General features: G+C 36.4%; 1 protein-coding gene across 1 annotated transcript; it reads left to right on the forward strand.

The window, feature by feature from the left end:
* Positions 1-25,121, forward strand: LOC145688895 (venom serine carboxypeptidase-like). Its single transcript, XM_081763060.1, has 6 exons — positions 1-329; positions 992-1,175; positions 2,157-2,303; positions 9,343-9,417; positions 20,240-20,406; positions 24,493-25,121. The coding sequence occupies exons 1-6, from the start codon at positions 48-50 to the stop codon at positions 25,003-25,005; spliced, it is 1,368 nt and encodes a 455-aa protein (XP_081619186.1). The 5' UTR covers positions 1-47; the 3' UTR covers positions 25,006-25,121.
* The last annotated feature ends 348 nt before the right edge of the window (positions 25,122-25,469 follow it).

The following is a 25,469-nucleotide window of genomic DNA, read 5'->3' on the forward strand; positions in this document are numbered from 1 at the left end:
GTCACAATACCACATCACTAGTAGAAAGGCAACTGATACTGTTTACAATGTGGTGTTACGTATCGCATTTCTTATTATTTGCAGTTGCTATGCAGCTAGGAAGCTGTATGCTTCTCCCTCCGGGACAGAGAATAAGTAGATCTCTGCCTGTTCTAGAAGATGTTGGAGATCCCTTGTTTTTGACTCCTCTGATACAAGATGGTCGTCTGGACGAAGCTAAAGAATTAGCCGCTGTTCATAACATTACAGATCTTACCAGTTACGCTGGGTATCTTACTGTGAACTCTGATTATAATTCCAACTTGTTTTTCTGGTTCTTCCTAGCTGAGGTAAGTTTGAACACTTATTATTTTCACAATCAATTTATCATGGCGAAATTGTGCTGTTCTTGAGTGCTATGCCATGCATATTTAAAAGGGTGAAAGCTTATGTTTTAGTATATGATTCAGTATGAATATTTCACTAAAACTGATTTATCAGTTACTGCTAGCAAAGAAACTATCTGACAATATTATGTAAAAATTAAGGTTTAACTTCATAAAAGTCAAGAAATAATATAGAAATATTTTTGATATATTATCTCAAAATATAAGGGTTTGTAAAACAAAGTAAACCCCTGGAAAGAGGATCACCGTGTTATCTATACAATAGACGAGGCAAGGAGTACACGAGGCTTCACAATGCATTAATATACTACATAATAAACTATAACAATTCTGAAACTAAAACGACAATTGTTAGAAAATAATGATAAAAAGTTCAAACGTGTTTCAAATTGTTTGAATTGAAATGAGATTTCGTATAAAGCAAATATATTACATCTCAGAAATTAAATCAACAACCCAAAGTGTATAACGAAAATCATGGTTAACGCTTCCTGGCTTCAACTTGTAATTTAATTACTTCCAATTATATAATTATGTGACATGAAACGTATGTATTTACATATACTATAAATAGTATATATATATATATTAAAACATGTTTACAGGAAAACCCAGAAACGGCTCCGATAATTCTGTGGCTACAAGGTGGTCCAGGTGTAGCTTCCTCTTATGCTATGTTAAATGAGAATGGACCTTTCTCTGTTGATGATAATATGAACATATCACCCAGAGAATATGCTTGGACCGAAAGATATTCTGTTGTGTACATTGACAATCCTGTTGGAACAGGTAAGTGTAAGAAACAAGTGAATTTAAAGCATTTAATAATTTTGATTGATAAAGATCCCTTGAATCGATTTATTAAAACAATATCAGTGAAGTTCTATGTCCTATGTTGACTGTGGCAGAAAATTATCAAGTTATAGCACTTCTTAGTACCATTTGTGAGGTAAAATTAAGAGGGATAGTTATCATGGCTAATAGCTGTCACAAGGGTTATGAAGCACAATTTTGTAAATAATTTTTGTTGTTAAAACTAATAGTGCATAAACATACCAGATGTACACTATTTTTCTCTGATTATAGACCTTCTTGATGCTCAAGAGCTTTAAATTTAATATATGACCCTTCTTCGCACGGGAAAAATAGATTTGTGAAAAATATTTTGACATCTTACTAATTAGAATATGCATTTTAATGAAAGTATAGTGACAGAAAAATCAGAAAACTATGGGCTGGAAAGTAACAGAGACTATTTTCGATTATCTTTACATGTGGCTGAATTTGGACTTAAATGGCATCGAAACTGTCACTATTCTCTCTCAGCGACTCCAAAAGCTATGAATTGGACACTAGTGTCGGTTGTTTAGGTTATTTTTACGTCACTATTTCCCACCCCTTCTCCGCCATTGTGAAAATTTATCAATGTAATATCATCAAATCCTTGAGAGGCCTAAGATTCATAATCATATCAAGCATCATTTTAATCGGTTCAGTACTTATTGCGTGCCGAGGTAATATACAAACTTACATTCGTTTATATACTGCAGCTATATTAGCAGCATTAAGGTATAGGTCCATGTCTCATATTGCCTTGCTGCTGAAAGAGACACTAAACTCAAATCTAACTAATAAGTTAATGTTAGTGAACGTAATGGAAAGAGACACTAAACTCAAATCTAACTAATTAGTTAATGTTAGTGAACATAATGGTAAAACAACAATTTATTAAAAATATGTAATAACTAACATTCTCCATTTTTTTTATAGGTTACAGTTTTACGGAAAGTGAGGCAGGCATAGTTTCAGACGAATCAGCTGTTGGAAGAGATTTATACGAAGCCCTTGTACAATTCTTCACTTTATTCTCCGAATTTCAACAGAATGACTTTTACGTTATTGGTGAATCTTATGGAGGTAGGAAAACAATTGTATTAGAGTGAATATTGTTTTTGCAAGATTTAAACTCTTTATTTGCTGTAGAAAAAAAATGTTTTTCTTTCTTTTTTAAAGGAAGCTAAAACACATCAGATTTACAGTGAAACTCTTGAAACTTAGTAAGATGGATTTCATACCAGGGTGTATTGACGTGCCCTATATTCTGAATGCTTAAGAACTAGTAATATTTGAATAGTATAAGGACTGTTGATTCATGGGCAATTACGATATTCATAAAGATTGAACTTTAATGGCCTTTTAATTAATGATTGAAGCTTTTTAAGCTGACTTGAGTCACATGTAAAATGCCAATTTCATGCAATTATAGCATTGACTAGAAATAATCTTGCTGTGTGCTGGAAAAATATTAGCTATATAGTGAATAGTAAAGTGTAACGTCGAATAAATAAGCTTTCATTGATTCTAAATTAACCAAATCAGGTCATGATTCTCTTACATACAAAATACAGAAGATTTAACATACAAATGGTTATAACATTCAGTTAGATTAGGATTCTAACTCTGCTTTTCACGATATGCATTTGGATTTTTCCTTGTACTTTCTACTACATGATAAGTAAAGAGCAGTAAATGCCATATTTTGTCATTTTTAAGAAAAAAATGTTTGATAAATGCCATTTCTTAAATTAATTGTCATATTTGCCATTTCCTGACTGCTTCTTCTTTTAAAATTTTCCTTGCAACGCAAAATGCATGTAATGTTGCTAATTGATAGAGCGGAACGCATTGTCGCTCACACCAATGAGATAGGGAATTTAAGGTTTCTAGCTGGTTCACCTCAGGGGCTGAATCACCGTATAATTGACCAAGTCCCACAAATTCCTGGAAAGAAACAAAGGTAGCAGATGCTGCGATGACAAATAATTTCTTCAGTTAAAGGAATTCAGTCTTGTTAGTTTCTTGGTGCTGTTCTGTGAGTTGCTGTTCCTCTGTCACTATGCCAAAGTTTTGGATGGTAAGAGCAAGGTTGATGTGGGTTTGGATCCCATTGTTGTCGCGTGCTTTCAATATGCTCTTTTCACAACGGTAATGTTAAAAGATCGTTTCCGCGTCTCAAATGAATCTTAACACACAGACGACATAATCTTATGGTGGAAAATAAACAAAGAAAGAAAACTTCTTATTGTTTCATGCAACAAGGAGTGAACTATGCACTGTAGCAGGACTGCTTTCTCAAGAACCAAGGCAGGCTTATCTCTGATCATTTTTTAGAAGTTTCTTTTTCATAGTTTACTTCTGTTAAGACTGTCTTGTGCTACAAAATCTGCTAATATTTGAAGCGCTTAGGGGATAAAGGTGTTATGTTAGATTTTTTTTTTTTTTTTTGAAACGTTGCATTCTGGCGGTTCATGCACATGTTATATGTTGCGTTCTGGCGGTTCATGCACGTGCTACCTAACACATTATTTAGTGAGTTCTCGTCTGAATGCAGATGTTTAGAAACGACGAAGGCGGTACGTTAACGGACGAAGTTGTAAAAGTCAATTCCTGAAATATTTAATTTATTACATACCACCTTTATCCTCTAAGCGCTTCATTTATGTACTATGTACTCTTTTTTAAATGAGGTGTCCTGTTTTCTCATAATTCCAAGATCACGAATGAAATTAGTGATACTTGCAATGATTATTTTATTCGTCATTATTTTTCTATTAATTTTAATAATCTGCGTAGTTATTAGAAATCAACGTTTTTTTTTTTTTACTAAGACGAAGCCTTAAAAGTAAAATGAATATGTTCATTTCTTCCACATAAGGTGCCATTTTTGAAATTTATTTGGCCATTTTTAGAGCAATTTTTAGAACTTATTTTGCTATTTTGCATGCCATTTTTGGTGTTTTATTTTGCCATAACTTCTGGTCTTTAATGATGAAATTGCTTACACGTTTTCTCGGTATTTGTCTCGGTATTTTCGAAAATTTGGATTAAGTTGAAAACATAAATGTTAATTCCACTAGCTTTGGAACAAAAATAGTTAATTTTAAATCAAATTTTATTTTGTCAAATATTATTCATAAGCTTCAATCATACGATTATAAATGTTCGGCGTCTCTTCCTTCGTTTTATACATGACACATGTAGGCAGGAAAGACTCGACGTTTTAATTTACACACGTTCTAGCAATGTCTGTAACATATCCCAAAGGAAAGACTCGATGTTTTAATTTACTCACGTTCTAGCAATGTCTGTAACATATCCCAAAGGAAAGACTCGACGTTTAAATTTACACACGTTGTACCAATGTCTGTAACATGTCCCAAAGGAAAGACTCGACGATCTCTATAAGTTTGGATGCATCCTTAAAAGGCACATTCAATTTATACTATGACTTTCATTTAGTTTTTGAACAAAAATCATATGAAATACGGAGTGAAGGTTCTTCCAAGAAGGCACCTTATTATTTTTTATATATAATCTTCAAATATACACTCTAAATAATTTGTCAAGGTTCTAGATCAGTTTCCTACTATCGCATTTCGTTATCTCTCAACAACTGGTGCATGATGATTCTTGTAGAACCAGTCTAATGAATGTGCTAATATTTCCATCGTTTTTCATTGAGGCTGCTAACAATTGTGATATATTAATCCTTGGACCTTGTTGAGTTTAACAATGTTCAGTCCAATTGGCCGGTGACAGCGCTTACGCGGTGATGGTCACGGTCATGTTCATGGATCGATAAGCTTTGCATTGCCAAAGCATAGGAACAGTGAGCACGTGACAACCATGGAATATACCGTGAAGCAGCAAGTGTTTCTTGTTCGCACTTCAAACTTCTTTCTGAATTCCACTTGCGAGGTGACAATTGAACCTGTCTCCTAGTATGTGTGAACAAGAAGCACTCATTGCTTCATGGTTGTCACATACTCAATGTTGTTATGCTTCAGAAATACAGAGCTTAATATTCTATGGTCTTGACAGAGTAAGGATTGCCGTCTGCCAATTGGAAGGAACATTATTCGACTCCACAAGACCTAAGGATTAGTCACAAATCTTGGCAACTTCAAGCAGAAATTACGGAAAAATTAGCAAATTTATGGAGCCAGTCCTATAAGAATCACCCTGTATATATTCAGAGTGCATGTAGTGAAAATTCCAAACTTTGGATTAGATTATTACTATTATTATTACAAACCATTGTCACATAAAAATGATCAGGATACTTGTTCAGTCAGGAAGTTCAATGTTATTTTCCGTAGGGATAACTTTGGAAATTCAAATCATACGGTAGGAATGTAAATCTAAAGATGATCTTTTATTTGTTCTTTAATTTATTTTATGGCATTCTTATATAGTCACTAGCACCAAAGTTCAAAACTTATATTCTTATTCTTATTCTTATTCTTATTCTTATTCTTATTCTTCTTATTATTATTACTATAATTATTAGTCTAAAAATCAAATATATGTAACGAACTTTTATATAGCAACTTAACCTCTTCACGGATATGACATCAAATGATGCCACATATTTATGGGAAAATAATCCGAACTTTTTTCACTAAGAAGAGTGCGAACTGAAGGTAAGAAAAACAAGTGCTTCAAAATATTATTTTTACTTACCTTCAGTTCGCACTCTTCTTCGTGAAAAAAATTCGGATTATTTTCCTGATAAATATGTGACATCATTTGATGCCATATCCGTGAAGAGGTTAAGTATAGATTTTCAACAAATTCACTAGTACAGTATTTTAAACGTAACATTAATTTGTTTATATATATATATATACAGGGTGGTCGTGCATGAATGTCGGAAAATTCGTGAGATGAATCTACAGGTAAAAACAAGCAAAAAATGTCATATGAACATTGGGTGAATGCGGCTTCGTTTGGACGCTAGAGGCGTCTGAAATGTCACCTTCAGAGGCGGCAATTTGCAATATCTCAAGAACGGAGAGAAATACGAATGTCGGGTCAAAACATATCAAAGGAAACCCCATCCGAAGAATCCAATTATGCATAAGTGGTGGCGAAACAGTGGCGGCGCTAAAGGGGGCCACAAAGAAAGTGAATGAAACATGGAGAAAATTTAACAATTTACACTGAAAAATTGTAGGAGGGGATGTTACTTGGAATATGCAACAACAAATGTTAATGAACAAAGGCAACAGCGGCTAGTCTGTAGGGACTTTATGAGAGGCGGATTGTAGGAATACAGTATCTTTGTAATGGTGAGAAATAGGAATGTCGGGTCAAAAGATATCAAAGGAAATGCCATCCGAAGAATCCAATTATGTATAAGTGATGGCGAAACAGTGGCGGCGCCAGGGTAAGCATAAAGAAAGTGAATGAAATGCGGAGAAAGGTGAACAATTTACACTGACAAACTGTAGGAGCGGATGTTATACGGAACATGCAGCAACAAATGTTAATGAACAAAGGCAACAATGGCTACGCTGTAGGGACACTATGAGAGGTGGAATGTTGAAATACAGTATCATTTTAACGGAGAGAAATAGAAATGTCGGGTGAAAAGATATCAAAGGAAATCCCATCCGAAGAATCCAACTATGCACACGTACTGCGGAACAGTGGCGGCGCATGGGAGCTGCAAAGAAACTGTTAAACACTCTTAGTGATAAAACGTGCAGATCGTAAAAAACACGAATGGAAGATGAGACCCAGTGTACTGTAAAAACAAGAGGTATTGTACTTACCATGGTCAACATAATGCCATTCTATAGCAGCTGTTCAATATGTCCTCCTTGTTCTTCGAGACAGACAGTTACACGATGGCGTAAGGATTGTCTCACTGGTGCCAATATCGCTGGCGTTTGCCGTAATGTGGCAAATGCAGCACATACACGCTGGCGAAGATCTTCAACATCATGCAGGGGCCGTGTATACACGAGACTCTTCACGTAACCCCACAGGAAAAAATCTAGGGGATTCAGGTCGGGTGAACATGGGGACCATGCTTGTCTTCCACCACGACCTATCCACCTGCGTGGAAATGTTTTGTTCAGATATGCACGAATGGTATGACATGAGTGGGCAGGGCCGCCATCATGCATAAACCACATACACTGTCGTGTCCTCAGTGGCACATCTTCAAGCAGAATAGGTAGGTTCTGAGTCAGAAACTGGAGATACGATATTCCGTTCAATCGCTGTGGCAAGAAATGTGGTCCCACAACGTTGTCGCCAATAATACCAGCCCACACATGCAATTTGAAACGCTGTTGATGCTTCGTCTCTACAATTGCATGCGGGTTGTTGAGTGCCCATCGATGGTCATTGTGGAAATTTGTGATGCCATCCCGTGTGAATAATGCCTCATCCGAGAACAATACCTGTGTTAGAAAGGCTGGTGATACACGGCAGCGGCGGTATAACCAACGACAGAAACGTCGTCGGGTTTCATAGTCACCATCGTATAACGCATGCGTTCGTTGTACGTGGTATGGTCTGAGATTATTACTATGCAAGATGCTTAGCACGACTTGATGCGAAACGTGTTCCTGCCTTGCTATTCGTCGGGTACAAATCTCGGGTTCCGGGTCACATGTCGGAGTACCCTCTCTTCCAGGGGAAGGGGGTGTTCGAACGCGTCGTCGTCTCGGAATGTCTGTGTTGGAAAGGAATGACCCAGTGTCCCGCAATCGCTGATGAATACGAATAAACATCCCCGGTGCTGGAATTTGTCGATCTGGGTAGCGTTCCGCATATAACCTACGTCCTTCTTCTGCATTACCTTCCGCTAAGCCGTACATCAAATGCATATCTGCCATTTCGGCGTTAGTGTATACTACCCTATTCATTGTGGTGCATTACATATAGCGCTTGTCAACATCAACACTGTTTCACACGACACAAAGTAAACCACATTCACATACACATGGATTACTGCCCTGCCTGTAGAGTGTAGCACTAAAACGCTTCTGCTGTTACTGTCATTGCCCCATTCAGTACGAATGAACTGTGCGCTGTCCTCTACACATTCGATGCGAACGCTCTCGTTACCCACGCTTTCACTACTCCTATAACTAACTCTACTACGCGACGCTCTGCACGCCCCCTTGTTCCACCTACTGTAGCTATGCGCCCTCTGTCATCGGACATGTATCATGCAGTACACCTAGAGTTGTATTCCTTGTTTCCTGATTGCTTTCAAATAGTTGTGTTTTCACTAATTTCAACTTTTCTCCATGTTTCATTCACTTTCTTTATGCTTCCCCCGGTACCGCCACTGTTTCGCCATCACTTATACATAATTGGATTCTTCGGATGGCATTTCCTTTGATATCTTTTGACCCGACATTCCTATTTCTCACCATTACAAAGATACTGTATTCCTACAATCCGCCTCTCATAAAGTCCCTACAGACTAGCCGCTGTTGCCTTTGTTCATTAACATTTGTTGTTGCATATTCCAAGTAACATCCCCTCCTATAATTTTTCAGTGTAAATTGTTAAATTTTCTCCATGTTTCATTCACTTTCTTTGTGGCCCCCTTTAGCGCCGCCACTGTTTCGCCACCACTTATGCATAATTGGATTCTTCGGATGGGGTTTCCTTTGATATGTTTTGACCCGACATTCGTATTTCTCTCCGTTCTTGAGATATTGCAAATTGCCGCCTCGGAAGGTGACATTTCAGACGCCTCTAGCGTCCAAACGAAGCCGCATTCACCCAATGTTCATATGACATTTTTTGCTTGTTTTTACCTGTAGATTCATCTCACGAATTTTCCGACATTCATGCACGACCACCCTGTATATATATATAAATGATAATGTGTGTATATATTTTAATTTATAACGCATCAGTTGTAAAGTCCATACAAATAAAGTAATGTTATAATTTCGATCTGGTTTGATCAATTGTTGCTTAACAAATAAGAAAAACCTAATTACCTAGGTAAAATCGTTACTCATAATTAAAGAAATATCAATTCTGGATAAATTCTATCAACATACACGTAATATGTGTCATATACGTAATTTGTTTTAAATGTGTCATTAAAGTTAGTGTATTAAAATTATTCACATTACAGGAAAGTACGTTCCTGCAATTTCATATAAGATTCACACTGAAAATCCAACAGCAGAGCTGAAAATCAATTTCAAAGGTACGTAATTCGTGATAATATTATTTGATTGTAATGTTAAATTGTCATATTTAATTATTTGTTTTAGCTTAAATAAAATAATTCCAGTCATTACAAGTAGTAAGTGCCGGTTTTACGTATAAGCTAAACAAGCTATAGCTTAGGGTCCCACTATCTTGGGAAACCCAACAAACTAAAGAAAAACCTGGACATACATTTCCAAAATACAAGAAAAGGCATTTATTCCGAAGTTGGTCATCCGAATAGTATTTTAGATAAAAGAGTAATAATTCGTTACTTTGTGTATCAAAGTTTAATATTTAATTGCTGAGCAAGCGTTAGCGAGTGAAAGCGGGTTAGAGCCCCGCAGGGCACGTTGTTTTCTGTCTTTATTACAGTTAAATAGAACGAGGATCTGTGTTCTGGAACCTTGCCGCCATGTTGTTTACGTTACTTACCGTTACATTGACAAGTATAACTTTCTCCACGTTTCTTTACAATTATTTGTTTACCGCGTTTACTTCAATCTATTTTTAGATTTATTAAGCCATGACATTTACTTACTTTTAATTGATTTTCCTGATTATCAGCCATGTTTACAAATCAAATGCTCGTTACATTCCCATAATCCTACTATGAAGTAACCTTGCGCCAAGTAGTTCCCTCCGCTTGCCAAATAGTTCCATGTTTAGAACCATTTATATCAAAAAATAAACACAACTTTCTCTCTCCTTCCACATTATCACGCACACAAACAAGAAAAGTATTAATTTCTTGCCGGTAAATTTTCAAAATTTCGCTAGAAACGGACGATCAACTTTGAAACTTAGCTCCAAGAAAATCAATAAATAAAATAAAATATGCATATACGTAGCAACATTACTTCCTGTTGTGTAGGCTACTATAATGTAAGTAATGAGGCTTCTTCTGCTAGTCTGCTTTCTAAAATATCGCTAGTTTCTTCATTTCTTTATATAGGGCGTATATGTTTATCGAGATATGTAAAGGACCCAATTACCTTCAACAGCTTAGGGCCCCACCAAATCTAAATGTGGCTGTGCAAGTAGTATTGCTTTAAATATATGTGCCACTGTCATGAATATTTGTGTTACCGTTAGAAGAAATCAAGCAATAATATAAATGCTGCTTAACAAGTAATGCCAACATTGTTATAATTCGTAACTGGTTTTATGCACAGAAGGACACCTGTTACATCCCTTCGAGGTAATTTTCTCCCATTTCTATCACCTTCTGCCTCACGTGTGGAAGGCCTCCTACACTGTCAAAGCGTCAAGCTTTGTCGTTGTCCCACAAAGTCTGCCATATGCACTGTTGCCAACCGTCCCGACAGAATCTATTTTTGACTTATTTGTTCCGCGTCCCGACCGGACATTCGTCGGGACGCATATTGTCCCGATTTATCGATTTTCAAAGTTAATTAATATTTTACTGGGTCAAAGACTTTGTATGATGATAGCCAAAGAATAAGATTTGATTTTAGTAATACTTTTTGTCAGTACTTCCTTAACACTGTTATACACTCATTTGTGAAAAAAAATCTATATAGTTTTCTCTCAAAACTGTTTATATTAAATAAATTGCAGTTGTTTTGGTTTGAATTTGTTGCATATAGTGCTTATGCCTAATGATGAGCAGTGGGTGGGAAAATTAAAAGTAAAGTGCCGCATTCATTTAGGTTCGTGTTATTCAGCTGATTATTTGCATTGTTTTCAACGACTCGCTGTACGTGCAGTCGTCTCCGGGGGCGGGGCCGAGGTGGCTCAGCGGTAGAGAGTTCACCACTGGTGCTTGGGGTCCCGGGTTCAATCCCAGCCCCCGCCAAGTTATCCTTGTGGTGGGCAAACACCGTGTGCGTGGGTTTCCTCGGGGTTCTCCCGTTTCATCCCACTTTCTTCATTCTACCATTCCATTCATTACTCATCATCACCGTCTCCTTTAGCCTAAGCGGCATGACTGTGGGACGTAAAACTCAAAGATTTAATTTTTTTCATTTTTCGCCTCCAGGGGAGAGGGGGAAGGGGTTCCAACACTGATTGCCCCGTCTCGATTTTTTCTTAAGGAAAGTTGTCAACCGTAGCCATATGGCACAAATGATGGCTTCCTGCAAAATGGTGACTTCATTTTGATTAAAAAGGTTGTCACGGAGCCACTGAACACATTGTTGTACACTGTGCTCACGTACCACTTCAATCTTGATCCACGCATGTTATTCGTGTTTCCGAAACATATTGTTATTGCGCTTATCTCCTCTAGTTTTCGATACTGCTTCTTTTGACTGAATAACACACAGTCGTCACCACTTCCCATACGTCATTGTCTTACCTTCCCTTATCAGCTACAGAAATCTTGTAATGCTGAGACACGCCATAATTTGCTACTTAACAAAGTATATTTTTTGTATACAGAAATAAACACTCTGTCCCAACAGAATAAAAATTATCAAGTACGTCAGATTGAACATACATGCACTAAAGGCAGTGGTGCTATTCAGCCGGTTCGCACCGGTTCGCTAGAACCGGTTGTTAAAGTATTTACAGTTCCCAGAACCGTTTGTTATTCCCAGGCATGGCAGTAAATTTTAGTTTAAGTACCTTCGTTTTTAGAAATCCTTACAGCTACAAGGTTAAACATTGATCACTCAGGGCAAGGTATAAGCTTTATTTTTTAATCTCAAATTCTTAAATATCAAGAATGAGGACTAGGATCACATGAGTGTAGTGGTAAAGTTAATTATATTTGAAACGCATATATCATTATCAACAATTGTTGATCCATTCCTGAATTGAGATCTTTTCAATACTTTTTTGACAAGCATCTATCTTCGATAAGTTCTTTCCAAGATATTAGCAGTGCTACCTAATTTCGTTACACCACCTTGTATTCAGATGCTGTGCAGCACTCTACTTGTCACTTACGGTATTCAATAAAAAAAAATGCTTCTCTCTCTCTCTCTCTCTCTCTATATATATATATATATATATATATATATATATATAGTTAGATATAGATTGATAGATATACAGATATAGATATAGATAAGATATAGATATAGATAGATAGACACAGACAGATAGATAGATAGAGGGAGAAAGAACCGGTTGTTAGAGAATTAGAATAGCACCACTGACTAAAGGACATAATATTTTAACGCTATGAAAATGAATTGCCCAAAATATATCATAATTTACTTTTAGCGTGTAATAGATGTTACCTATCGGTTGATATATGTATCACCTTTCAGCAATATTATAGTTAAACAAAAATTCAAGTTTTGATTAACTACTTAAAAAAAAGAGTTGAAGATAATTTTGGGCTATATATCATGAACCGTACAATATATTGTTATCTTAGTAGTGTCATAATGAAAAGACTGATTAGTGTTTGTATCAGTATCAGTTTGTCTTAATTTATGACATGGGTGTCGTAGAGCATAATTTTTTTTAATTTTCAAACATAAATCTTATCGATTTTTTCGAAAACTACGCATGATAATTTAAGGTCACTTATATCATTTGTATCAGTCTAATGAATTCTATAGATTAGTATATGTCTAATCTCTTGACATCTTTCCGTTAAACATTAATATAATAGTATTTTAGAATTAGAAATTGAGAAAATTGTTGTAAGTTCAGTTCTAGTTAATTCAATGAAAATATAAAATTGGTTCGACTAAAATGTTAACAAACAAAGATTATACGTAGTCGTCTCTCTATATTCTCGATTTGTAACCGTTGAGTACATATACAGTGCTGTTTGTAAACAAAATCTCAACACTAGGAAGGTATGACGGACATGGGTCCGAACCGACGGGATTTGTACAATATAGCATGAAGTACGAATTATTATAATGTTAGCAGTATGACATATGCTTGGCCATCTTCGGTTTGTTACTAGGGGTAGCACTGCGAAAGGACAGTTTACTCATACTTACCGTTAGGTAGTGGAGCTTCTGGGCAAGAGAACAATAAATATGCGGACAAGGGTTACTATGACTCATCTATATCAATGAACGTAACAAAAACACATGATTAAATTCCATGACACGCTTACAGGAATCTTTTCTTGAATCACGAAGGTGATGCGCCATACTGCCATGACAATGATGCGTGTAAGCGATAGACAGAAGGGGAAAGTTTGCAACGTTTGAGCGTGAATCGTACAGTGTCATTATGTCACACTAAGAGCCGTAGCTAGAAATTACGGCGCCCGGGATGAAGTAGAATTCGGCGCCCCCTATACTTATCATACTAATGTTTCATACTATCGATAAGAAATGAAATTTCAAGACATTAGAAACTGTGTTTTTTTAAAATATTCGAAATAGATAAGTTCTAGAAATAATTGTAAAGTTTTGTAATATTACTTTGTATGTGACCACACAAATAGCATTTTAATTTCGATTCTTTTAATATCAGCAATTAAATTGGTTGAATTTGTTATGATAGATTTTCTTTTATTACTCTTAATGGTCAGTGGTATGATATTATTCTTTTAAATGTACATGCCCCAACAGAAGATAAGGATGACGATATAAACGATAGATTTTGCGAAGAGGTAGTAGAACGGGTATTTGACCAACTTCCGCGATACTATATGAAAATTCTATTAGGGGATTCCAGTGGCGGCGATTGGATATTGAAAGTGGGGGAGCAAGACATGATCTGAATATTTGTATATCAATCTTATTTCCCTGGTTGTTTCTAACACTTTGACGAAATGTATAACTAATAGGATACTATCTTTTTCGTTTAAAATACCGTATCGTACTTCATATTTTATTAAGTAAATTGACAAGAACAACGGAAGTAAGCTCCAGACCCTTGTATTAGATGTAGATGTACTAGCATTTTGCACTCTTAAACAAATAAGGTGTAAGAAGAGATTTGATTCATTGCACATGAACATCTTAAAAATCTGTCTGAGAAAACTGTGTAATCAGACTATTTAATAACAAATTTGAAAAACAAATAAATAGAAAGAATAACATTAATCATAGCAATGAATAATGAGGTTTGTATGTAGAAGTTAAATAGAAACTGGGTATTGAAGAACAACTTAATTTTTAATCCTACACATGCTATTAAACGTATATTATTTCTCTTAGAAAATATAAGACGGTAAATACATACAAGCATATGTTATGACATTTAAAGAAATATTTACTTTTGCAGCTTCCCGCGACATGTTCGTTGCCATTAGGTGGTTTTCACTTTCTCGGAATACATCAAAACACAATACTTAGACTCACTCCACACTCCAGTTATACAAAATAATCCTAAAACCTATAATTATTTTGAATTCGCTAAATTTAATTGTATATAGGGTATACACTCGTACACGACTAAACACACCATTTGACTCGTATATTACAATGCAACACAATGGAAAAGGAGAAGTTGTTTCTTATTACTTTCTTTTTAATCAATATTCCTTAATATTATAAAAGTAACCAAGAAAGTTCTGTCTGTCACTTTTCACCCACCACCTTCGAACAGCGATATGTCACCTAAGACGTACATGGAAGATTAAAAAGTCCCCATCAGCATCGACGACATTCTGCCAACGTTCTGGAAGGCCATGGATTCCATCGCGGTATAATTTGGTGGGCTGTGAAGCGAAGAAGGTATCAAGTGCATTTTGAACCTCTACTAGGGATTTGAACTGGCGTCCTCTAAGGTGATTGGCCAAGGAATGAAACAGCTGATAATCGGACGATGCAATGTCCGGAACGGATGGTGGAAGCAATAGTGATTCCCATCCAAGGTGTAGAATAGTGTTCCGGCTCATCCAGGGCTTAGCATTGTGTTGTAACAGGACAACTTTGCGATTCAGGAATGCTGGCTCCAGAGTTTTGAGTTTTCTTGAATACGGCTTAATTGCTGACAGAACACAGCAGCATTGATACTCTCACCACCTGGTAGCAATTCTAGATGCACGATCCCGCGAGCAGTCTCTCAAAAACACAGGAGGATCTTCTTCAGGTACAGTGCTGATTTCATCTGTTTTGGAACCGGCTCATTCCATACTAACCAATGATGACTGCACCGCGGAGCTTTGTACAGGACCCACTTCTCATCACATGTCAACACTCTGTCCAGAAATAGCTCCTTCCTCAGACGAGACAGCGAATAATACAGGTGTCTGCTCACGTTGCCTTCTGGCCCGGAGTCAAATCATATGGGACCCATCGACCCAACTTGTAATGCTCCCCAGGCTACCGAACGGTTTCTCCACTGACACGGAATTGTAGTCCCAGTTCATCACATGTGTGGGTATTTTGGCACGTGGTGCGTCTTCGAGTGTTTCGTCACAGTTCTGAAACTTTTTAAATCACCGCTGCACTGTCCGCGTAGTCACAACACCATCATCAAAGGCCTGGCATATCTTCCGCCTCGCTGCAACGGCGTTTGACCCGTTTGAACTCGTAGAGCATACGCCCTTATGACGCTCTGTAGAGGCCCCATGTTCACTCTGTCCTTACGTAAGTTCACAATGTAACTGAACTGCCGCAACCAGGTAATATGTTGGATATACCCACACCAGCAACTGACCTTCGCCTTATCTCCATTCGCATTCAACTCACGATGTAAGGACCAATTGAACACAGACCTCCACAAAAAGCGACACAATTTTCTTCGGCACCTTTATAGAAAGAGGAAAATATATTTTAGTAACTTTCAATTTTTGTGCAATTAAAGAATTACTTGTGAGACTTTTTTTTTTTTTTTTTTTTTTTTTTGCGAAATGTTATCTCAGTTGGTTTCCTGTAGCAATTCCTGTAGCTTTCTTAACTCCACGGGAAAAGCAATACGTACACACGCAACGGCAAATATTATAGCACCATTTTTTTTTTATATGAACCAGTACTACATACAAAAAACTTTACATTTCCAAACGAAACTATATACACTAATTTGTTACTTCAAAAAAGTGGGGGGGCAACTGCCCCCCTTTGCCCCCCCCCTAATCGCCGCCCATGGGGGATTCCAAGGCGAAAGTAGGGAGAGAGGATATTTTCAAACCAATTATAGGAAAAGAAAGTCTGCATAACGAAAGTAATGACAACGACAATACGCTAGTGAACTTTGAAACATCCAAAAACTTTATCGTGAAGAGTACAAAATTTCCACATCGCGACGTTCATAAGTACACATGGACCTCGCCAGATAGAAGAATACACAATCAAATTGGTCACGTTTTAGTAGATGGAAGAAGACCGTCTGGCATAATTGATGTTCAGTCGTTCAGAGGACCTGACTGTGACAGTGATCACTATCTGGTAACAGCGATAATAAGAGAGAGATTATAGTTGAATAAAGAAATATTCAACATCTGAAAAAGGAGAGGTTTAGTTGAAAGAAATTAGAGGAGAACCAAGCGAAAGAGGAATGCCAGATTGAAGTGTCAAATAGATTTCCTGTTAGAAGGTTTTGAGAGCACTAGTGTTGAGGATACTTAGGTTCAAATTATGGATAGCATTAAAATTTGAGAAAGAGAAAAAATGAGACAAAAGTACGTAGGAACAAGTCATGGTTCGACCAGAATGCACCAAACTAGCGGAGAAAGGGAAACAGGCGATTCTGCGTTGGCTACAAAATCCGAAAGATGTAATTACACAAAATTTCGTTGGCATCAGACGGGAGATTTCCAAAATGTTTAGATCAAAGAAACGCAATTTTTTTGAAAGCTAAAATTAATGAACATGAGGATAACAGTAAAAAGAGCAAAAATATTCGAGACATGTATAAGGGCATCAACGAATTTAAGCAAGGGTATCAACTTCGCGCGTATATATTAAAGAGAGACGATGAAACAATTTTCACTGATATAGGTAGCATTTTGTTCACCTCTGGTGCATGGGATCCCTCATTCGATCCCAGCTTGCCCCGAGTGAACTTTGTGGTGGACAAATACCGTGTGCGTGGGTTTCCTCGGGGTTCTTCCGTTTCCTCCCACTTTCTTCATTCCATCATTTCATTCATTTCTCATTATTACTGTTTCCTTTAGTCTAGCCTGCATAACATGGGACTTAAAACTCAAAGATTTCGTTTACATATAGCATCTTGAATAGATGAAAAGATTTCTTTGACGATCTGCTTAACACGCAGCCAGAAACTAATGTTCGTCGGGAAAGAGGTATGCACACAGCAGAACCATATATTCCAGCAGGGCCTAGCCGAACAGAAGTAGAAATCACTATAAAGAAATTAAAGAAACACAAATCTCCGACTGCAGACGAAATTCCGACTGAGTTAATTTCATCTGGAGAGGAAAAAAATTGGAACAAGATATACAAACTTATTCTCCTTATTTGGGACAAGGAAGAATTGCCACAAGAGTGGAAAGAATCAATCATTACTCCAATTCATAAGAAAGGCGACAAAGCGAATTGTAATAATTATCGAGGCAGTTCTCTTCTGTCAACATTCTATTAAATGCTCTCAAACATTATATTAGTAAGATTGATCCCATATGCAGGTCAAATTATTGCAGATTATCAATTAACTATCGACCAGTTATTTACCAAATACTCGAAAAGAAATTTGAATACAATAACCCAGTACATAAATTATTTATTGATTTTAGAAAAACTTAGTACGCTATAAGGAAAATCAAAGATAGCAACCAGGGCCTAGAGCTGAATGGTATTCACCAGGTTATGGCCTATGGTGATGATGTAAATCTGATAGGAGAAAGAAGTGCAGAAGCCTTATTAAACGCTTGCAGGTTTAGAAGTAAATGCAGAGAAAACTAAATAGTGGAAGTTCGCTGGGATCGTAACATTGCAAATTATGGATGTATCAAAGTATCAAATAATACTTTCGATAAAATGGATACTTACAAGTGTGTAGGATCAATATTAACAGATCAAAATCATATCTACGAAAAAATTAAATGTCGAACGAAAGCAGGGAATTTGTGTTATCATTCAATTCAAAATCTTTTGTCGTCGCGAATTCTGTCGAGGAATTTGAAGCTTAAAATATATAAAACGATAATCATGCCTATTCTGTATGATTGCGAAACATGGTCGCTTACTTGAAGGGAAGAACGCAGACTGAAAATATTTGAGAATAAAATCCTGAGACATATTCGAACCGAAGAGAAAGGGGAATGAGTAATGGCGGAAACTGCATAACTAGGAACTGCATAAATTATACCCCTTACCAAACATTGTTGGAGTCATCAAGTCTAGGAGGCTCAGGTGGGCAGGTCATGTAGCAAGAAAGGAAGATAGTAGGAACGCTTTCAAAGTTTTGACTGGAAATCGAATCGGAAAACGTTCATTAGGAAGACATAGGTGCAGATGGGAGGACAATATTGAGATGGATCTCGCAGAAGTGTTGACGTAGAAACTGGATCCAGTTGGGTATGGACAGAGTCATTGGAAATGTTTTACGAACGCGGCATTGAACCTCCAGGTTCCATAAGCCATAGAATCAGTTCTTTTACTGTAAAAAATATTTTGAAAAATGTAATGAAATTCAGAAGGAGCCTTCTTTGCGAATTTCTTAATATTGATCGATTGGGGTGAAGAATATGTTTAATGTTTGTACTCAAAATCCAACATATTGTTTGTCTACTACATATGCTTGAAATTATAGTAATTAATTAATTTCTTAATGAATGAAAGTTCTGAAGTTAAGATTACTTATTAATAATTAACATATTAAAAATACACTAATATGTTAACACACACAACACAACTAGATATGTATGCACAGAAAAAAATATCCTGGCGATACAAGTAGTTGATGGAGAAATTATCCCAATAAATTTCTTCAAATTGGAAGCATTTCATATGACAATGGATTTTAAAAATCACTGGTAGTAATCAGTCTTTTACAAAGACTAAATCGTTTGGTTAAGTTTTGACCTCTTAAGCCCCTATTCTACAAGTTCGAAAATGTTATCATTCCCCCTGCTCTACCCTCATTTTTAATATTTCCGCGCAAACAACACCTTGCGCGTGTCCCTTCACATGGGGCGCCGCGTCATTTACTCTTTCCAACACTTTTTCTTTCTTCTTGTTCGTTCGGTGCCCTCTTGCTGTCAGCGCCCGGGTCCACAGCCCCGCTCGCCCCCTTTAGCTACGGCTCTGGTCATAGTATTATAGATATCATGTCCACATGCCATCGCGGACGCCACAGCGTCGTTCATAGTGTTAGCTCTTTAACGGTTCGGCGGCGTATGTGGAACGCTGGATTGACTAGACACAAGGTTACACTGGCACATGAACACAAGGATACTATGAACACTTTGGCTGCATATTGAGTGATAAACGAGCCTGTTTTCATATGTATTCCAGTTCAACTTTTTATAGTGATGGCAACATAAGAGTTTCACGCTATCAAATTCAACGCAATCTGAGCATGTATTAGAATGTCAAACGTTATAGTAGCCGAATGGTAGATATTATATAATATGGGGAAACATTTTACACAACACAACTCTACTACATACAAAACATATTATGTGTTATAATGTACGTCAATTAATACGCATAAAACAATTATTTTTAGTATAAGATATATCTACCCCCCAAATACTCTGCCCTCCGCTTGCCTTCTCTCCAAAAAATTAAAGATGCCATTGTCATTAAACCACCTTTCCTAATGGAATATTAGGAATTCCTCACTTCCTTTTGAGGAATCCCTTGCATCGCCAATAAATGATTATGAATCATGCATTTATATATAGTATCTATATAAATGTCATAGGCCAAAAATGTACTTTATCAGCTATCGTTGTTTATGAACATCAAAAGTTTTATTTTATGTACTTTAATAATATTTGGCTCTAATACTAATGAATACTTCAGGTCTTGCTATTGGCAACGGTCTATCAGATCCTTACTCGATGATGGGACATGGAGATTTTCTCTACCAGATTGGGCTCATAGATAGTCAAACAAGAGAACAATATCGCCAACGTCAAAAACTGGCTCAACAAGCAATTGAAGAGGAAGATTGGGGGACTGCAGAATATGTGAGTAACATTTAAGGAGTAAGTACAGTGAATTTATATAAAATCTGGAATCGACGTAGCACTATGTTATGATGACAGTTGGAGTTTCATACTGATGAAAACATCGAGCTTGAATAAATCTCTATTGTTGGCAGGCAAGTTATGTCTCTTGAAATTGAAATTGTACTAGATATGCTGTGCACTATAGAAGCAAGTAAACTATCTCTTTTGTTGTCCCTTCTTTCATATTAATTTTCAAACCTTAACTATAGGAGCAATTCTCTAGTCGTGAAAAAATACATATTATATTTTAGAAATATCGGAGTATTTTTACGAAATTTTGATGGAAAAATTTAATTTGCAATCTAGAAGGATAGGTGGGAGCAGTCTTTCCAAAACACGTATCAACTCAGTATACTCGTACTCAAACACGTATCAAGCAGTAAAAACTGTTGCAAATTGTAAATAAATAAATAAAAATTAATGAAAAAGCCACATTCCACCAAAATCGACAATTTTGTTTTGCACAAGCTTTCGTGAAACTTCTTTTTTAAATTATCGTTTGTGTGTGTAGGGAAGTGAGGGGAGTAAAATAATTCCTCATTTTTGACCGACTTCAATTCCAAGCACCGGGGATCCTGTAAGAGCCTTAATACACTCTTCTTACTCTAGTTTTTCTAAACCTTATTACCTGTTAGCTGAGGTCAACATTTCAGATCGCTGTCCTTCACCTGTTTCTATCTTTTGTCATGTTCACTGTAACACCACACTGCACAAAATCGTTCTTCATCAAATTATCCCACTTCTTTGATCGGCCTCAGGCTCGTTTCTCATTTACGAATTCTATAGCATTTACTAGGTGAGGTCGTATTCCGAATGTCTTCTCCTTACATGTCCAAACCATCGAAGTCTACTACTACCTTGCAGTTTTTCTATTACTGGTCTCATCTTTGCTGTTTCTCGGATCATTTCATTCTAAATTTTGCCTTCCCGCGTGACTTCACACATCCACCGCAACATCTTCATCTCCACATATGCAATTTCTGTTCTCTCTTCTTCGTTCTCCAACATTCTGCTCCCTATAACATGTCAGATCTCACTACTGTTTTCCAAACGTTTCGTATAAGGCTTACTGCTATCTTTCGGTCACACAATACTCTTGCTGTTTTTCTAAATTTTGTCCAACCAATGGTGTTACTAAACATCTACGGAAGATGGTGTAAACATCTTCTTTTCCTGTAGTATTGATCCCTAGTACTTGAATATCTTCATCATTAACACCTCTTCTTTGTCCAGTATTATTCTTCCATTTTCAATTATATTTTTTGCTAAATTTGCAATATACAGATTTTGTCTTGGCTTTACTAATTCTTAGTCCTTTGCTCTGCTATTCTCCTCTCCCGTTATCTAAATTATTTTTTCAATACTGAATTGATCTCACTCATCGGCACAATCTCGATCGCAAATAGAATATTACAAGGTGCAAAGGCTTGAATATCCTTTGTAAGCTTGTCCATCACAATTACCTAAAAGTATGGACTAAGATTAGATCCCGGATTTTCATTTGAACTGTGGCTTCTTGTGTTTTTCTACGCACGCTCTTCAATTCTGATAGTACATATCTTGAATTTTACAGATGCATGTGTTTGGAACACACTTCTTTTTCAGTGACCACCAAATAAGATCCCGCGGCACTCTATCATACACTTCCTCTAGGTAGATTAAAACCAGATGGAAGTTCTGGTATTCTCAGTAATTTTCCATTAGCATCCTAAGTGCATCCGTTGTCCACCGTCCTGGCATGAAACCAAATTAATTCTATATTATTTCAATTTCTTCCCTGTATCTTACTTCTATCACTCTCTTCCAGAGCTTGAGTACATGACCCATAAGTTTCGTTTCCCTATACTTGCCATATACTTCCATATCTCCTATGTTTACAAGTCGCATAACGTGGCTGCTTCTCCATTCTTTTGGCATATTGTATGTTTGCGACATCCCATTAAAAAGTTGAATAAACAACTGGATCCCTTCTTAACCTTACTTGTTGTGCTTCAATAGGGATATTATCGACCCTGGGGTTTCATTAATTTTAATCTTTTTTTTTATGGCATTTTCTACCTCTACTATAGTTTCAGGCTGAACCAGTTCCTGATTCATGGGTAGATTTTTGTAAGTTTACTTTGAGTTTTCTTCATAGACAAGTTTCTGAAAATATTCTTTCCACCGCTTTTTTTTTCTCTTCTACTCACCTGTCGGCACTTAATTATTTTCATCTTTGATATAGTGCTCATGTGAAATATTAATCTTTTGCCTCTCTCTTACCTGCGAAAGTTTGTATCTTTTCACTTTTTTTTTTTTTTTTTTTTTTTGGTATCCAGATTGTCGTACAGCTCATCATAATTCTTGCCATTTACCACAACGACTTCTTTCTTGGTATTCCTCTCTGTTTTCTAGTATTCCTTCGGATTTTGTTGATTGCAATAGTTCTGATATTGTTTGTATCGCTCCTTTTGTACTTCACAGTGCTTGAACTTCCTTATTCCATTACCATGTTCCTTTAACAATGATGCTACTAACTTTTCTTTTCTCCCACGACTTTTTTTTCTGTTTTCTTGAGTGCTACTGATATTCTAGTCCACTCGTCTTCCACGAGCACTTCTTCTTCCTTCATTTGCAGGACTTGCGATGAGATAATTTCCTTTCGAGTCTTTTCAGTACTTATCTCATCTAGTTTCCATCACTTTGTTCGAACTGGAACATTTTGTCACCATTTTTCTTGATGTAGACATCCGCTACTATTAGATGGTTTTGCTCCATTAAACTCTCACTTGGTATCACTTTTGCAATCCTTTGCATTAAGTAAGTTTTGTCTCCTCCATAGGATGAAGTAGATCTAAGACCTTGTGGTGCCACTCTTATATGTAATAAGGTGTTTCTTTCTTCTTATAGAATTTATTCCGGATAGCAAGAGCATATGCTTTTACCATTCGTATTATGTTTTCACCTTCTTCATTTCTTTCTTGCAATCCATATCCTACATGTATTCTTTCACACCCTGATCTTGATAGCTCTACATGCCTATTTAGATCTCCTGCTAAAATAGGCTTTTCATGTAACGTACGATTCTGCAGAGTACTATCTAGTTCCATCCAAAATTCTTGCTCTGTCTCCTCATCACACCCAACTTGCGGAACATAGGTGCCAGCTACATTCAAGGTTTCTTTTACCCCTGGCACTGATTTTAATCATTCCTTTCATTGATATCATTAATACCTACTATACAATTGATGAACGTATGTATTTCTCACACTCAGATGAGGGCAATTGCTCCTTTTGCCCATCCGAAATGACGCCCGTGATTTATAATAGTAATATTTAGTTTCTGAATCAGGATAAAACTAAAAGTTGTACTATAGTTCAGGATAACTAGTTTGTTTTTAGAAGGGTAATGTCACAAGATATTGCAATTGACCTTTTTAAAGTGTAATTGCTGAAAGTTTAATAGAAAAAGGAAAGGAGGTGTATGTTGTGTTTATTGATCTTGAAAACACTTTTGACCGTTCAACCCAACCTTCTTTCAGAACTCTTAACCACAATTTACAGTTCACTGGATCAAAAGTATTTTCAAGATTAATAAACACAACATACATCTCCTTTCCTTTTTCTATTAACTTTCAGCAATTACTCTTTTTAAAAAATCAATTACAATTTCTGGTGACCTTACTTTCCTAAATCCAAACTAGTTTTCTTGAATTATAATACAACTTCTAGTTTTACCCTGATTTACGACTAAATATTACAATTATATATCAGGGGCGTCATTTGGGTTGAGCAGAGGGGACAATTGCTCTACCCTGAGTTTGAGAAATACATATTTTCATCGATTGTATAGTAGTATATTAATAAAAACGGTGAATCTTTTATATGAGTGGATAATTTTGCCGTCCCTCTAGCAAATTCTAAAATGACGCTGCTGTTATATCTTTTGGGTAGATTCAATATATCTACTAATATTACCCAGATACGGAACAACGTTGATTTATTATTAGTACGTTTGATAATCTTCCAAATGACTTACTGAAGTTTCTTTCACTTAAATTTCAGCTATTCAATTCAGTTGCATTTGGACAAGATTATGGAGAAATTAGTCCATACAATTATTTGAAGTATGCGTATGAACAACCTGTAAATGGAGCTTGGAACATTTACATGCAACAAGCAAGTGTGAGGGAAGCTATTCATGTTGGAAATCAAAGGTTTGATTCAGGTTTTGGCACAAATTTGAATTTGGATAGAGCTAAAAGTGTGAAGCCATGGGTTGAAGTATTGGTAGACAATTACCCAACTCTCGTTTATAATGGACATTTGGATATATGTGTCACATACGTTCTGAGTGAAAACTTCTTGCAGACACTTAATTGGACAGGAGCAGATGGCTTCAAAAACGCTGAGCGTGTAATTTGGAGAGTTGGTGACGACATTGCTGGATACGCCAAAAATTATGGTAACCTTACAGAAGTTATGGTAAGAAATGCTGGTCATATGGTCCCTGCAGAGCAACCGGTGAATACGTTGGATATGTTAGATAGATTTTTTACTGGAAAGGCTTTCGAATAAATGTTATTTGTAAATGAAATGTATTAAATATGACGCTCTACCACAGTGTTAAGTTCTATAATTGTAAAACACTAAAGTCTAGTTGCTTGCAAAGAAAATGGAATAAATTTATAAATAAATGAGATTCTTATTTTATTATTACGTAGATAATTTTTTTTTTTTTTTTTTTTTTTTTTACTTCCTTGCATGAGGGATGCACCCACGTGGAATATACCAGGTCCGGACCCAACCCAAAACTTCCTAACTTAACATAAATTTATACACTTTCTCAATAAAATTATACTTGTTTAACAGGGAAATGAAAATGAAATGCAATGAAATCTTTGAGTTTTAAGTCCCATGGTTATGCCGTGTGAGCTAAAGGAGGCAGTAATGATGAGAAATGAATGAAATGGTGGAATGAAGAGAGTGGGAGGAAACGAAGAACCTTGAGAAAACCCACTCACACGGTGTTTGTCTGTCAC

The sequence above is a fragment of the Thermobia domestica genome, chromosome 7, assembly GCF_964235325.1.
Source record: "Thermobia domestica chromosome 7, izTheDome1.hap1.1, whole genome shotgun sequence".
Taxonomy (NCBI): Eukaryota; Metazoa; Arthropoda; class Insecta; order Zygentoma; family Lepismatidae; genus Thermobia; species Thermobia domestica.

Excerpts from the sequence above, each read along its gene's own strand:
- LOC145688895 (XM_081763060.1), top strand. The coding sequence starts at position 48 with ATGTGGTGTTACGTATCGCATTTCTTATTATTTGCAGTTGCTATGCAG. Across the intron at positions 1,176-2,156 it reads TGACAATCCTGTTGGAACAG|GTTACAGTTTTACGGAAAGT; the intron begins GTAAGTGTAAGA and ends TTTTTTTTATAG. Across the intron at positions 9,418-20,239 it reads GCTGAAAATCAATTTCAAAG|GTCTTGCTATTGGCAACGGT; the intron begins GTACGTAATTCG and ends TGAATACTTCAG.